The sequence below is a fragment of the Pseudorasbora parva genome, chromosome 15, assembly GCF_024679245.1.
Source record: "Pseudorasbora parva isolate DD20220531a chromosome 15, ASM2467924v1, whole genome shotgun sequence".
NCBI classification, from domain to species: Eukaryota; Metazoa; Chordata; class Actinopteri; order Cypriniformes; family Gobionidae; genus Pseudorasbora; species Pseudorasbora parva.
The window spans coordinates 40,361,352-40,377,028 of NC_090186.1; the positions used below are offsets into that span (position 1 = coordinate 40,361,352).

The 15,677-nt window shown below is 39.0% G+C and overlaps 3 protein-coding genes across 10 annotated transcripts in view; 2 read left to right on the forward strand and 1 right to left on the reverse strand.

Moving 5' to 3' along the window:
* Window positions 1-1,794, forward strand: part of adgrg11 (adhesion G protein-coupled receptor G11) — a 34,805-nt gene extending 33,011 nt beyond the window's left edge. For all 6 annotated transcript variants that reach the window (XM_067418077.1, XM_067418080.1, XM_067418076.1 and 3 more), the window contains one exon: window positions 1,073-1,794. In XM_067418077.1, the coding sequence (XP_067274178.1) occupies window positions 1,073-1,221 (149 nt within the window). In that variant the 3' untranslated portion in view covers window positions 1,222-1,794. The remainder of the gene's footprint in view (window positions 1-1,072) is intronic.
* Window positions 1,795-2,000: 206 nt separating this feature from the next.
* On the forward strand, window positions 2,001-7,240 carry rad51 (RAD51 recombinase). 2 transcript variants are annotated; one of them, XM_067418086.1, is made up of 10 exons: window positions 2,001-2,109; window positions 2,990-3,084; window positions 3,172-3,309; window positions 4,068-4,185; window positions 4,271-4,362; window positions 5,072-5,166; window positions 5,236-5,349; window positions 5,435-5,564; window positions 6,565-6,686; window positions 6,770-7,240. In XM_067418086.1, exons 2-10 carry the CDS (start codon window positions 2,995-2,997, stop codon window positions 6,891-6,893), a joined length of 1,023 nt encoding a protein of 340 aa, XP_067274187.1. In that variant the 5' UTR covers window positions 2,001-2,109; window positions 2,990-2,994; the 3' UTR covers window positions 6,894-7,240. The 2 variants fall into 2 exon arrangements, with proteins under 2 accessions (XP_067274187.1, XP_067274188.1); XM_067418087.1 differs by lacking the exon at window positions 2,001-2,109 and adding an exon at window positions 2,124-2,143.
* Window positions 7,241-7,376: 136 nt separating this feature from the next.
* On the reverse strand, window positions 7,377-15,103 carry rmdn3 (regulator of microtubule dynamics 3). 2 transcript variants are annotated; one of them, XM_067418084.1, is made up of 12 exons: window positions 14,685-15,103; window positions 13,991-14,162; window positions 12,796-12,936; window positions 11,529-11,850; window positions 10,131-10,233; window positions 9,864-9,924; window positions 9,387-9,462; window positions 9,202-9,279; window positions 8,234-8,332; window positions 8,088-8,141; window positions 7,820-7,900; window positions 7,377-7,724 (listed from the first exon to the last, which is right to left on the reverse strand). In XM_067418084.1, exons 1-12 carry the CDS (start codon window positions 14,842-14,844, stop codon window positions 7,638-7,640), a joined length of 1,434 nt encoding a protein of 477 aa, XP_067274185.1. In that variant the 5' UTR covers window positions 14,845-15,103; the 3' UTR covers window positions 7,377-7,637. The 2 variants fall into 2 exon arrangements, with proteins under 2 accessions (XP_067274185.1, XP_067274186.1); XM_067418085.1 differs by having other exon boundaries at window positions 13,991-14,159; window positions 14,685-15,102.
* Between the last annotated feature and the right edge of the window lie 574 nt (window positions 15,104-15,677).

A 15,677-nucleotide genomic window follows, 5' to 3' on the forward strand; every position in this document is an offset into this window, starting at 1 on the left:
TGTAATATTATTGTACAGCCACTGTAGTGAGATGGGCTTTGTATTGATGTGTTTAGTGCCTTTATGGGTCTTGTGAGTGGGAATGTATTGAATGCCAATGGAGGCCTTTCTGAAGCCTTTCTCAGCTTTCAACAAAAATATCTTCATTTGTGTTCCGAAGATGAACGAAGGTCTTACAGGTGTCCAAGGGCATGAGGGTGAGTAATTAATGAAATAATTTTCATTTTTGGGTGAACTAACCCTTTAGTGCCCTGTCATACACCCGACCCATTGTCAGTCACTAGTTTTTTGCTAGTTTCAGCTTGACACAGTTATAATTTTCATGTCTAGTGCCAAGTTGTTTAAATAGCAAATCCACTTTTTCGCCCATGGTCTGGGGGTTGGTCTGCTGGCCTGAAAACGAGGTGTGTTCAGGCGCATTGTTGGCGTGTTGCTATTTTGAAGAACTGAGAACATCTGCGCCACTGACCAACAAAAACCTGGTCTAAAGTCAAAAGTGCAGTATTTTTGTGTTATTTAAAGGGCGCGTTAGTAAAATGTGCCTATAGGTGGGTGTACAACGCGTGTACACTCTGCTTATACACACAGGGATGCGTAGCAGCATACAAACTTGCCAAATATTAAAAGTAAAAGGATAAATCTCTGTTAAGTCTTTCCTTAAACACTAAACTTGTTTAAAGTATTTATCCGGGTATTATCTTAAAGTATTTATCTTATTTGACCCAAAAAAGCTACAGTTACGTGTTTTATTATGCATTGCAAAACATGCTTAAAAACTAAAAGATCACAGGAAATTTGGGTTGTGCATTATCACAAATAAAGCAATTGACTCGAAGCACAATTACGCCATATGCTTACAAAATCTTTAACAAATTTTAATAATATTCGGATAAAGGTTGAAGTTGTTCGCTTTCATCAGTTGGGCATAATAATGAAAAAATCTAATTTCACAGCATGTTTGTGGTTTATGTTTACTGGAATTATGTCTGCTGACCCACACATGCCTATTATACTATATTCTAATATAGTATTAATTTTGTTAATTTTGTATTAAATGCTTGTGTTTTTAAAGGATTATGCTTGTTCATATATTACGTGAAAACGAACACCCTCTTTGGAGACACAGCGCCTTCAGAACAGAGCAACACGTCTGAAGAAACAGAAAAAACAGAAAACCCATACGAGGAAGACCTACCAACTTCCACCAAAAAGATCATCTGAATGTCGCCTCTGGATCTGTTCATTTGAGATGTCATATTTACATTCATTTGCAGTATTATAATGAATTTTATAGATACTCTTAATTCAGTTCTGAATGGGGCACAACCCTATAATAATATAATCGTGATCTTTTATATAATTTTTTCTTTTTCATGACTGAACTTTTAGGCTGCTTAGAAAAGTTATAGGTTTTTATTATGATACAATGCTACTGATGTACTTTTACATTGTACTTTATGTTCTGTATATTATTTTATGCATGTTTATTTTCTGGGGCAAGATACGGTTAGTAGCTACTGTAATAGGAACGTTTTTATATTCTTATGAATTTTATTCAGATTGTTGTTGGCTCCTTAATGAATTGCTTTATTGCTCTATTTGTTAGTGGCTTTGTATAAAAGTGCATAAATGTAAAAATGTTGACAGTGGGTTGTTATGTTTTATGTCTTTAACATGTTAGCTATTGATTTTGGTAGGTTCTACACAGCCCTACATGTTTAAATTTATGTGATGCCTTTGCTTTGTGTGTGAGCTAACATGTTTTACTGATGATCAGAAAAATAAACCCTGAAAAAAATTATTACATTATAAACCGTGACTTTTTTATTACACTTGAACAAAGTAACCAGGCTAGCCTATAGTTATCAAAACTCCAAATGGTGCCAAACGTGTTAGTATTTTTTTGTATTATACAAAACCCTGGGGGGGGGGGTGATTTTGAACTGCGATAAATATTGAAAATGCCTTCACAAATCGGTTTTCAAAAGAAGCGGATTGTGCGCTTATGAAACAGCATTGACGCGATGACGTCATGTCATCGTTGACGTGTCCTGACGTCGGCACGCGGGAAAATTCAGATTGAGCAGCAGCAGGCAACAGCAACAGCGGGTGAGTGACAAAAACAATAATCACGACTTAAAAGGTTTAAATAATGTAATAATTACACGTCTACGTGATTACTCTGACACATTTATATGAACTATAGCGTGAGAACATGTTTCTGTCGATGAGAGCGTTATAGGATGTGTGTTTGCGTTCTGTGGGATTTGTAACACAGACTGATTAACTTAAATGTATATCCTTCTCTGTGGGGGAAATAAAGTGTAACGTACTAGCTTTAACGGACAAATAACTCATTATTGTTTCACTAGTTTAGTCTGATTCGTAGAAAACAGTACTGTCCGATTGTGATGCCATGATACTTTTAATAATACCATGGTATTCTCAGCGGTACCTTGGCATGCTATGTTAAAAATATGCTAACGTTATATAGCAAAGTGCTGTGGTATTACCATCACTGTACGTATTTGCACTTGTTTTACCTTATTAATAACCTAATTAGTTTTACCTAATTAATCTAGGTATTTCAAATAATTGCTTTATACATTTTCAAAAAAAGTATAAAATCGTCGTTTTATGTAAATCCTTAGTGGTTGGAAAATGCAATAAAACATTGGTCAAGTTACTAATCTTATGTTTAATATATGAATTCGGTTACAAGTTACAACTATATAAGGTTTAGGTTGAAATTGTAAACACAGCGTATCACTAAATTCCTTTAGCTGGTAATGTGTTATGAATTAGCTTTTTTCATATACCAGCGTAACTAGTTATATATGTATTGTGTGTGTGTGTATGTATGTATGTGTATGTATATATATATATATATATATATTATATATATATATATATATATATATATATATATATATATAATATATATATAAAAATATTTAATTTAATGTATAATGTGTGTGTTATGGAGCAGTAAATATGGCTATGAGAAATGCATCTCGAGTGGAGGTGGAGGCTGAGGTCGAGGAGGAGGAAAGTTTTGGGCCACAACCAGTTTCCCGTCTGGAGGTATGACTGCCAAACCGGATATAAACACAAACACGGTTTGAATGGATATTGATGATGATGATGATGGTGTTGTAAATCTCTCTGCAGCAGTGTGGCATTAGCAGCAGTGACATTAAGAAGCTGGAAGATGGTGGTTTTCACACCGTGGAGGCCGTTGCGTATGCACCCAAGAAAGAGCTGCTGAACATCAAAGGAATCAGTGAAGCTAAAGCCGACAAGATCCTGGTGAGACCTTGGTCACAATTTGCTGCTTTTCACTGTCAGGCAGGGCCAATAGCTTCAGACCTCAAGCTGCGAGGCTAAAACTAAGCTGCATTTCTCCTTTTGCGTCAGTAGCCATGCAGCCCTAAAACTCCCCATTAACCACATAAACATTTTACACCTCCATAGAACAACATCTCATCACACAATCCCACTATATTAGGCAGCATGGAGCTAGCTGACTGAAAACTATATAAAAATAGAACATACTTATTCAGTTTATTTATTTGTGATCACAGGAAGGGCATCTGCCATAAAACCTCTGCCAAATCCAGTGTGTGTGCGCAGATGTGTGTGTGTTTAATTTTATAATCACAATGGGTTATATAAGTAGCCCATCAAATCGGATTTGGAGTTTTTCAAACACTGGCTGGTGTCTGAAAGTGAGTTGAGCTGAAAATTGTTTAAAATCTCTTAAATTTTAAAAAACGTTAGCTGGTAGCCTGGTATGATAACATGGGAAATGACCAGCGGTGTTGACCGTCTCCTCACTCAGATAAACTCCATCTTTGTTCGTGAACACTCCTGGCCCACTTTGGACCAAGGTATTCAGTCGGCCAAAACCCCCTGGCTATTGGCCCAGAGGAAGGCCCGATCAAGCCCCAGAAGGGACATTGGAAACACGACTGGCCCTGACACGAATTAGCATGCTTGCAGTGGAAACGCAGCTATCTCATTCTGTGTTAGTGATTTGAACAAACCTCTAACCCTTTAACCAACAGACAGAGGCTGCTAAGATGGTTCCCATGGGGTTCACCACAGCGACTGAGTTTCACCAGCGCAGAGCTGAAATCATCCAGATCTCCACAGGATCCAAAGAGCTTGATAAACTCCTGCAGGGTGCGACACTGTACTGTCTGTCAGAAAATAATACACGTTATACTGTAATCACCTGATTGAATCTTTCTCTGTCTGTGTTCTGCAGGAGGAATCGAGACCGGATCCATCACCGAGATGTTTGGCGAGTTCAGAACTGGAAAGACGCAGCTGTGTCACACACTGGCCGTTACATGCCAGGTAACACTTATTTTATTTGAGAAAGGCTGCAATGATTTTCTGACCATGTCAGAAATGTAACTATTGTCTCAACTATTGTCTCACAATTCAACTATTGTATCTACTGACTAGCCAATAAAAATCCAACAAAAGTGGCATAATGATCAACGCTTCATGGCGCTAAAGCTTAAAACTACTTTGGCATGCTAAGTTGGCCTCTTTTTCCTAGCAATGACCGTGTCCATATTCTCCTCTTTCGCTTCCTCCTTTTTTTCAGTCCAAAGTGCAATTCATCTCGCTCTGTTTGTTTACCACTAGTACATGCTGATGACGTTTTATTCTTCTATATTAACTTGCGTCGTAGATTGATTCAACAGGTGTCATCATCATACATGTCGTACTCAATATTATTAGATCCATGTCATACAGTGTGATCTGTAATGATCTAGGCGGGCATTAGAAGAAGACATTACCGTGTGCATCTTGAAACAAAACAATGGCACTGATATATTTGAAGATATGTCAGTGCAATTCAGTTAAAACAGCTCAAACATTTTATTCTGGGATATTAGCTTAAGTCTTGTCTGGCATTTCTGTGTTAAAATAAGATTAAAATCGCAAACTTATATCCAGTATTTTAACCCCTGTTAAACTCAATAACCGTGTAAAGCTGGTAAACACAGTAACTTTGATGTGAGTGCTTTATGAAAGTATGAGCTTTGCATTTCAGCTGCCCATTGATCAGGGTGGTGGGGAAGGAAAAGCCATGTACATCGACACAGAAGGAACCTTCCGTCCAGAGAGACTGCTGGCTGTAGCTGAGAGGTCAGTCGCTTTCTAAACATTCATATGAACCATAATGTGCAAAACACTGAACCGTGTTTGCTGTGTCAGGTACGGGCTGGTGGGCAGTGACGTGCTGGATAATGTGGCGTATGCCAGGGCCTTCAACACGGACCATCAAACGCAGCTGCTCTATCAGGCCTCCGCCATGATGACTGAGTCCAGGTAACACACACGCATCCAGCCAGAAACTGACTCCAGACTGTCTGCACTCGCTCGACGTGCTGAAATATTCTGAATCTCTCTTCAGATACGCTCTGCTGATCGTAGACAGCGCTACTGCACTTTACAGGACAGATTACTCCGGAAGAGGAGAGCTGTCCGCCCGTCAGGGGCATCTGGGCCGATTTCTGCGCATGCTGCTCCGTCTCGCTGATGAGGTAAAGCAGCTGTTCAGATTTTATTAGAGGATTTTTTTCATTTATTATATTGTAAAATGTCTCTTTTATAATGTTTTATCTTAGAAGAATAAGACGATCATGTGTATATATTTTTTTAATTTAGTAATACCCTGTAGAAGCAGCATAATATTAATGCTGGTGCTGGTTTTAAAAAGTTGTCAGAATACACAGTGCGTCGCAGTTTGTTGTGAATGGGGCTGCATAGACGCAGACCAGTCAGGGTGCCCATGCTGACCCCTGTCCACTTCTTAAAGTGGCAACAATGGCCAGTGAGCATCAGAACTAATCCACAGAGCAATGGAAGAAGGTGGTCTGATAAATCACGTTTTCTTTTACATCACGTGGATGGCCGGGTGCGTGTGCGTCGCTTACCTGGGGAACACATGGCACCAGGATGCACTATGGGAAGAAGACAAGCCAGTGGAGGCAGTGTGATGCTTTGGGCAATGTTTTGCTGGGAAACCTTGAGTCCTGTCATCCCTGTCATGGATTTTTCTTTGACATGCACCACCTAACTAAACATTGTTGCAGACCATATACACCCTTTCATGGAAACAGTATTCCCTGGTGGATGTGGCTCTTCCAGCATAATAATGCTCCTGCCACAAAGCAAAAAAGAATGGTTTGAGGAGCACAACAATGAGTTTGAGGTGTTGACTTGGCCTCCAAATGCCCCAGATCTCAATCCAATCGAGCATCTGTACTTTATAATGCATTATATCTCTTCATAAAGTAATTCTAAATCAAGTTAAAATGCATTATAATATCTGCAGATTCCATGTAGTATCTGAAATCGGTTTGTTTTTTCATGCATTTGATTGCATTTACTTTCTAAAGTTGTAACCAAATGGTTAAGTAGTATTATAACTACAAGTGATTTATCAGTTTGCATCATGTTTTAAGTGGCAATCCTAGTCCTTTATTAGTGTCTTGTATATGACGTGAGCTCATGTATATATGTGTGTTGTCGTGTTTGTAGTTTGGCGTGGCCGTCGTCATTACTAACCAGGTGGTAGCGCAGGTGGACGGAGCGGCCATGTTTTCTGCAGATCCCAAGAAGCCGATTGGAGGAAACATTCTTGCACATGCATCGACTACTCGGTAAAACTTAGCAGAGGATGATGATGATCGTGGTGTTTTTTGATGTGTACTTACGCTATAGATTAATAATGTCTCTTGTGTAGATTATACCTGCGGAAGGGTCGAGGTGAAACGAGGATATGTAAGATCTACGACTCCCCGTGTTTGCCTGAGGCGGAGGCCATGTTTGCCATTAATGCTGATGGAGTGGGAGATGCCAAAGACTGAAAGGGCATCGATCAGAGAACAAACCTGCACTGCTGTGAGCGATATGAGACCATCAGTCGGAGAAAAGACTCCTTTAAAATGTGTTTAGTCTGGAATTATACTTTGGGTACAGAAGTATACCCTTGAGAGTGAAATACATGGTTTATTTACATGTGCAGATTGACGGATCTGAGTGATTTGAGCTGGTGTAATTATTTGCTCTAGTGTGATGTCAACCTCTATTATTTGGTATTTACATATTGTTATATTTGTATGTTTTGTCTGGACTGAAACTTTTTCTTGTACATAGACTACTCATAAAGCGTTTTATCTGTTAAACTAATAAAAGTGTGTTTGTTTCCATCTATGGGATCAGTTAACAAGAGAAATCATTAAAATAGATGATTGGACAGCAAAAATACTGATATAATTGTGGAATTTTATTGACAATTTTAAGGAATTCACTTCAAAATTAAATCAAACAAACCTAAGGCATTTTGTAATTTATTAGACAGTTAATTTCACAGCATATTTAAATATGAAAAACTAGGAATGATCGGTTACCTTCATCTTTTTTTAAAGGAATAATGCAGTCTTTTATGTAGGAAGGAGATATGTTAACAATAGTGAACTATTTTAATAAATATTTAGATTTTCTTCACAATACCAAGGGAATTTATACATTTTAATAACATCCATTATAAACATTAAATAAATAAAATAGAGCACATATTTGATGAAATGTAAAAAAGATTAGATCCCGCCCTAATGATCTATACTGCTTGTTGATAGGTTAGCAGTGCTGTCAATCAAAGCCTTTAGCTCCTCCTGTAGAGCAGCGCTGTCAGAATCCTGAGGAAACAGAAAAATCGATCTGAGAAACTTGAAACTACAAGAAAAAAGGTTACATGAATCCAAATGCTACTAAGAGTCTGAATGGCCTTCACCTCATTTGCCCCTGCTGGTGTGCTCAGAGATAACTGGACCCAATTTCTGGCCTCTGACATGTTTCCAAGCTCCTTATGACACTGAAACGGAAAAGGATATAAAATGCATCTTATTCCAGTTAGATTTTTTTTATGCAGTTCTTTCACAAAGGGTTAAAGACGTACAGGTCTGGAATGGCATCAGGGTAACTGGCTGACACCAAGTGTAATTTTCTAGGTGAACTGTTCCTTTAAGGGAATGACATGTCCTGAAGGATAAACCCATTACCTTTGCGATATAAAGCCGGACCGTTTTAGAGAATCCTGGATTTAACTCCTCCGCCTAGAGATCAGACAGTCAGAAATATCAGCACGTTTGATGAAGCTGTAAATCTCAGATCGTATGATACTGATCCGAAGACTAGCAATCGATACCTTGAGGAAGTTCTCCAAAGCTTCATTCAGTGAGGATGTAGGAGGAGTTTCATAAAGTGTGGCGGCAGCTTTTCTCTCCAACCAACCCAGAGAGCTCACCTACAACACACACAAACCGTATGAGGGTTAGAGAGTGGTTTACATGCATCCAAGGTCAAAAAACACTTTCATATTTTTTACTTTATACTTTGCTCATAATATACACAGCAGCATCAGCTCTTTTCACACAGTGTCTGACTTGTTCCAGGCAGTTCTTTCTTTTGGGAGACAATAACTTCGAATGTTTGCAGATCATTTGCATTCACAAACAGCTATATTATATGGGAAAAAGATTAACTGCGACTTTTTCCTCAGAATTACGAGTTATGAAGTCACAATTCTGATGATATAAACTCACAATAGCATGATATAAAGTCAGAAATACTCTTTTCGTTTTATTTTTTTAGTGGCGGAAACAGCTTCCATAATATTTCATATTAAATGATAAAGCACAATAGGGGCATGTTAAAGGGTTAGTTCACCAATAAAAATGAAAATTCTGTCATGAATTACTTACCCTAATGTCGTTCGACACCTGTCAGACCCGATTGACACCAATGTCATTTCCTCTCAAGACCCATAAAGGCACTAAAGACGTCGTTACAAAGCCCATCTCACTACAGTGGCTCTACAATCATTTTATGAAGCCACGAGAAGAGTTTTTGTGCGGAAAAAAAACGTAATTACGACTTGCATAGTGATGAGCCGATTTCAAAACAAAGCTTCGAACCGTTATGAATCAGTGAATCGATTAATGATTCGGATCGCGTGTCAAACTGCTGAAACTGTGTTCTGAAGATGAACGGAGGTCTTACGGGTGTCGAATGACATTAGGGTAAGTAATTAATGGCAGAATTTTCATATTTGGGTGAACTAACCCTTTAGTTATTGCTGAGATTGTTGGCATTGTTTGAGCAGTCTGAACTGACCTCTAAACACCAGCGGCCGAGCAGGTAGAAACAGATGGGATCATCGTCACGCAGAGCCAAAGCTCGATCCAAATGCTCCTGTCAGAACATCCAGGAACAAACACAGCCATTAAACACACGCCTGACGTCAATGAAGGAAGACCCTCGTGTTGATCTGAAACTCTGGTAAAGCATCACCGGCTCACCTTCAGTACGCGGCCGCTTTTCAGTTTCCCGTGAATGCTCTCGTACTGTGAAGACAAGCGCGCGAGGACGGCAAACCTGACAGAGCGCAACAATGTGTCGGAATTACAGACATTAAAAATCATCTCATACAGTGCAGGTGAAGGGTATGGAAGCTTGTCTTTTCCACAGAACAAAGAAAATTAAAAAGGTAATCACTTATCTCATAATTATTATTTTCGCAATTGAAAGTTTGTCTCACAATGCTGATTTCTTTCCTCTCAGAATTCCGAGTTAGTCTCAAAATTGTGACTTTTTTTCTCACAATTTCAATTCACTTTTTTCTTGGAAATCCAAGTTTATATCTCACAAATCTGACTTTCTCGCTATTCATATATTAAAAAGTCTGAATACAGAGAAAAGTTTTATTTACCGTTTTATTTTTGTATTCTGCGACAGAAACAAGCTTCCACGAAGGAAAGTGTGTATTGTTTTCATACCACTTGTGACAGTCTGCACTCAGTCCGTTCCTCATCAGCGCTGCCTCGGCTTCATAATGACCTGAAGTGTCAAAAGGTCAAAGGTCAGTGCATTCAGTACATTATGTGCTGCGTTCCGAATCATAAGGTCCCTACGGAGTGTTTAATGCTCCTCAGGGAATGTTTTCTATGCATTTGCAGTGACTTTCTCACAATGCAGGACGTCAGGACGTGTAGTCCGCTTCCAAATGTGTGACCTGAGGGAAACGGCATGTAATATTTCCTCACCTTGCTCTGCGTAGCTTCTCTTGTCTTCTCTGTTGTCTGTCGTCTCGCACATGTCTGTGTAAGCACGAGCCAGTCGCCACATAAACTCCATGTTATCAGCGTACTGACACACATGCACAGAGAAACACAATTTTTATTTCAGTTGATATAATTGAGCTTTATTTTTATTGGTGTATCATTTCAAACATTATTTTGTGAAACATTTTGTTTGGACAGTGTAATTATGCTATCTTTCTTTTAAAATACTTGCTTTGAATTTTTTTATATTACAAGAATATTGATACGATTTAATTGTTTATATGTTAAAGCTACACTGTGTAACTTTTTAGTTTATTCTTAGCTAAAAACACTTAGTTCTTTCAAAAATATATGTGCTCATTAATGTATATTTACTTCTTTCGAGTAATAAAGTATTCTCGTAAATTTATAATATGCCTTTGAAAATACACACGGGTGAGGGGTTCGAATGCCGGTCGCCATGTTGCCCCTCCATCTTGAAAGTACATTAGCCAAAGAGGGACATACCCGTAAATTCAAGCTTCACCTTTCACATTTTAACACTCGATGGCACCGTGTCGAATGTGAAGAGGGGGATTGCCGTGTTAATCTTGGACTAAATCGGCCACCGTAGGAGTTAAAACGAAATCAGAATTGAGAGGAACAGAAACTAATATTCACTGGATGGTCATATACCTTTACACCGCTAGATGGGGGAAAATATCACACACTGTAGCTTTAAGATTTTTAAAAAGGTTTTTTTTTGTTTTTAATATTTAAATACTATAAAACATGGGCCAGTACGATTTTCGTACGATTTTGAAATAAGTCTCTTATGTTCACCAAGGCTACATCTATTTGATAAAAAATATAGCAAAAACAGTAATATTGTGATATATTATTACAATTTAAAATAACAGTTTTCTATTTAAACAAGGGCCCAACTTTATATTAGTGGGCCTAAACTACTATGTACTTACATTCAAAAATAAGTACAATGTACTTATTGTGTTCATACTGTATTGCTAAAACAGATTTGCTGATATTGAGGATATGGGTAAAGTTAGGGACAGGTGTGTTGTGGGTAAGTTTAAGGGTAGGGTTAGGTGTAAGGGAATTGTCAAAACTGTAATTACAAATGTAACTACAGAAATTAATTACAGATGTAATTACATGCAGGTATTTTTTAAAATGTAAGTACAATGTAAAAAAAAAAAAGTACATTGTATCAAATGACTAATTACAATGTTAGTACATAGTAGTTAAGGCCACCTAATATAAAGTGGGTCCAAATCTACTTTAAAATGTACTTTAGTCCTGTAATCAAAGCTGAATTTTTCATGATCCTTCAAAAATCCTTCTAATATGATGATTTGAGCTCAAGAAACATCAGTCCCTCACCAGTGGTCTGTTCTCCATCAGCAGCTTGAAGCCCTCTGCTTTTTTCCCAGAGTCCCCTGCATGCAGCAGATCACACTGGGCGAGCAGGAGGGAGACTTCAGAGATGGGAATGTCCGTTAAAGTGTCCACCATTAGCCCGACGTCTTCATCATCATCTTCCTCATGCTGCGAATCCTCCTGTCGCAGCGTGAGCACCGTGGCGCAGCTCTGCTCTTCATCCTCATCCGAGTCTCTGCCATCGTCCTCGCCGTCTTTATCCGTCTCGCGATCCGTCTCTCTGTCCGTGTAGTCGGACTCGGCGTTGGAATATGCCGTGGAGTATCTGTGGGAGAGCTCAATTAGTGAAACGAACACAACCTCGAGAGCTGCACAGCATCCTGACTAGGGTTGGGTACCGAAACCCGGTGCCAATATAGCACCGGTACCTATACAACCGGTATGTACTGGACCGAATCAGAACGCAGATTTCGGTTCCTCATTTTGGTGCCATTGAACTTGCTTTCGCGCTTTGGCTGGCGTTTAGCTAATTGCTAATTGATTCATGATTCGGATCGCGTGTCAAACTGCTGAAATCACGTGACATTGGCGATCCGAATCATGAATCAATGCGCTGATTCGTGGCCGTTTGAATCTTTGAGGTTTGAAAACAAACGCGGAAGAGAAGGCAATGCTGAATAAAGTCGAAGTTTTTGTTATTTTTGGACCAAAATGTATTTTCAATGCTTCAAGAGATTCTAATCAACCAACTGATGTCTCATATGGACTACTTTGATGATGTTTTTATTCCCTTTCCGGACATGGACAGTATAGTGTGCATACACTTGGATACGCTCTCAGACTAAATATAAAATATCTTAAACTGTGTTCTGAAGACGAACGGAGGTCTTACGGTTGTGGAACGACATTAGGGTGAGGAGTTAATGACATCAATTACATTTTTGGGTGAACTAACCCTTTAAATAAGGCCTATTGTAGTTGGGTTAGGTGTATTAGCTTTTACTGTGAATTTAAGTAAATTGTGTTTTGTATCTATTTATATATTTAAGTATACTTTAAACTTTTAAGAAGAAAAAAAATCAATAAAAAGCTATTCTTTAATGTCGTCCACTATCGTTTTGTGGGTTCGGTTCAGGCACCGGTACCGTTTTAAAAGTACCGGTTTGGCACCTGAATCGTAAAAACCCACACGATACCCAACCCTAATCCTGACGTACTGTACAAACATCGAGTGTGACAGCCGCACGATGACACTGTGACTGTGACATACCCGACCTCGCTGTCATCATAGAGACTGGCGGCCCCGGCGCTGGCGGTGAAATAAATGGAGCTGGAGCTCATGGATTCAGAGCGTTCCCTCGGCATTAACATCCGCCGCCGCCGCGACCTCTGACTCTCCTCCACAGTCTTCCTGAAAACAGAGAGACTCGGATGAGACAAGTGAGAGTCAGAAGAAACAAGAGAGAGAGAATAAGATGAGAGAAAGACGAGAGAGACTCAAATGAGACATAGGAGTCTGATGAGACAAGAGGGAGACATAGATAAGACAGGTAAGCCTAAGAAGAAAAAATGTCAATGGAGACTCAAATGTGGCAGAAAAGTCTGATGAGACAAGAGTCTGACGGGATAGTAGAGACATGCAGACAAGACCAGTGAAAGTCATATAAAAAATAAGAGAGAGGAGGGGAGAGAAAGTGAGCTGAGACAGTGGAGATTCAAATGAGAAAAGAGTCAGATGAGACATGTGGGAGACTCAGATGAGACAAGTGAACGTCAGAAGAAACGAGAGAAACGATAAGATTAGAGAATGGAGACAAGAGACTCAAATTTATCAGAAGAGTCTGATGAGACAGAAGGGAGACATAGATAAGACTAGAGAAAGTAAGACACAAGGAGAGAGAATTAGAGGAGAGACAGTCAGATGAGACAATGGAGACTCAAATGAGACATAAGAGTCTGATGAGACAGCGGAGATTCAAATGAGAAAAGAGTCAGATGAGACGTGTGGGAGACTCAGATGAGACAAGTGAAAGTCCGAAGAAACTAGAGAAACGATAAGATTAGAGAATGGAGACAAGAGACTCAAATTTATCAGAAGAGTCTGATGAGACAGAAGGGAGACATAGATAAGACTAGAGAAAGTAAGAAAAAACGAGAGAGAATTAGAGGAGAGACAGTCAGATGAGACAATGGAGACTAAAATGAGACATAAGAGTCTGATGAGACAGTAGTGACACTCAATGAGACCTGTGAACTTCAGAAGAAAAAAACGAGAGAATAAGACAGGAGGAGAGACTCGGATGAGACAGGACAGAGAGTGTGAGATGAGACAAGAGACACTGATATTAGAAAGGCTCAGATTAGATGAAAGAAAGTAAGAAAAAATGAGAGGGAGAGTAAGATGAGGCAACAGGGAGGCTCAAATGAGATGAGGTGATGGAGGAGAAGAAACACTGATCACCCACTTCACATCTTCAGCGATGGTGGTGGAGATGTCCTTCAGACCCTCACGCAGCTCTGCAATCTCATTTCTCAGACTGGACACGCTCTTCATCACCTCGTCCAGAGTCTTCCTCAGCTCCACATGCTGCTCAGGAGGCAAACCCCTCACTGCTGCAGAAAGAGCTGCGGCATCTACTGAACACACACACACACACACACACACACACACACACACACACACACACACACACACACACACACACATGATTGTTTTTGTGAAATGTGGGGACATTTCATAGGCGTAATGGTTTTTATACTGTACAAACCGTATTTTCTATCCCCTTACACTGCCCTTACCCCTAAACCTACCCATCACAGGAAACATTCTGCATTTTTATTTTCTAAAAAAACTCATCCTGTATGATTTATAAGCAGTTTGAAAAGTGGGGACATGGCTAATTCTATATTCTATCTAATATTTCACCCTCTCATTGTAATACCTATGTCATACCCATGTCATTATACACACTTGTGTCCTCATATTTCACAAAAACATGCCCCCCCCCCCCCCCCCCCCCACACACGCACACACAAAGAGAGAGAAGCTCATCAGCATGTGTCTAGTGTGCCAGATCATATTTTCACGTGTGATATACAATGTTTTGAGTGAAAAGGAGAGTACAGATGATGATGATGAAATGATGTGTTGGTCCATACCTGCGTCATTCTGCAGTCCAGCGCTCGTTTTGTGCATCAGCAGACGGCGGCGGTTTCTCCGCCTGAGAGCCTCTTTAATGATCAATACTGCGATCAGGCCTGTACTGATGGTCACACTAACACCGAGACCGATCAGTGCGTTCCTACCGAGCCAGCTCATCGTTTCCTGTCCTTAAAATCCCCCTGAATCCTCACGTATCAGTACACCTGCGTTTCTCTCGCGCGGATCGATCTCGCTGTCACTTTTTTCATATATAATCTCATGATTTAAAGATATAAACACAGCTCCGGCTCATCTTCTCGCTCTTTGTCATTTAATTAAAGCCTAAATATCCGAACCGCATCAAACTCACGCCGTTTGACAGCTGAAAACATGCGTGTTTGTGTGTGAGAGAAAGCGAGTGTGTATGTGGGCGCATTAGCGCACCCTGGCGGACAGGAGGAGTGACGTAAAGGTCAATGATTATCCAGTCTAGTACAGATCACAATGACATTATACAAAATCATTGACATTGAACAAGAAAACAACAAAAAATCAGGGAGAAATTAAAAATACGCAAGTAAAACAAAATTATGTAGATAGACTACAATAATAATTCATATTAGGGGCCCCTGATTAATAAGGTGTCTGGGGTGGAGAATTATTATTATTATTTAAAAAAATTAATTTAAACAAGTGTACTATGTTCCTATAATCTTTGTATCCAAGTTGTTTTCAAAAACGTTTTTATCATTTTCTAGTATATATATATTCATTTACATATTTATTTATTGTTGTTGATTGTTTTTAATTCTGTAGCACTTTGAGATTTTGTTTAATATAAAGTGCATTATAAATAAAATGTATTATTATAATATATATATTATTATAATATTTTTTTGGTGTGTGAAAATTATTGTATTATATATATAATAAAAAATATTCTGTATATTATATATTATGTTATTATTCTGTGTATATATATATACAGAATAATAACATAATATATAATA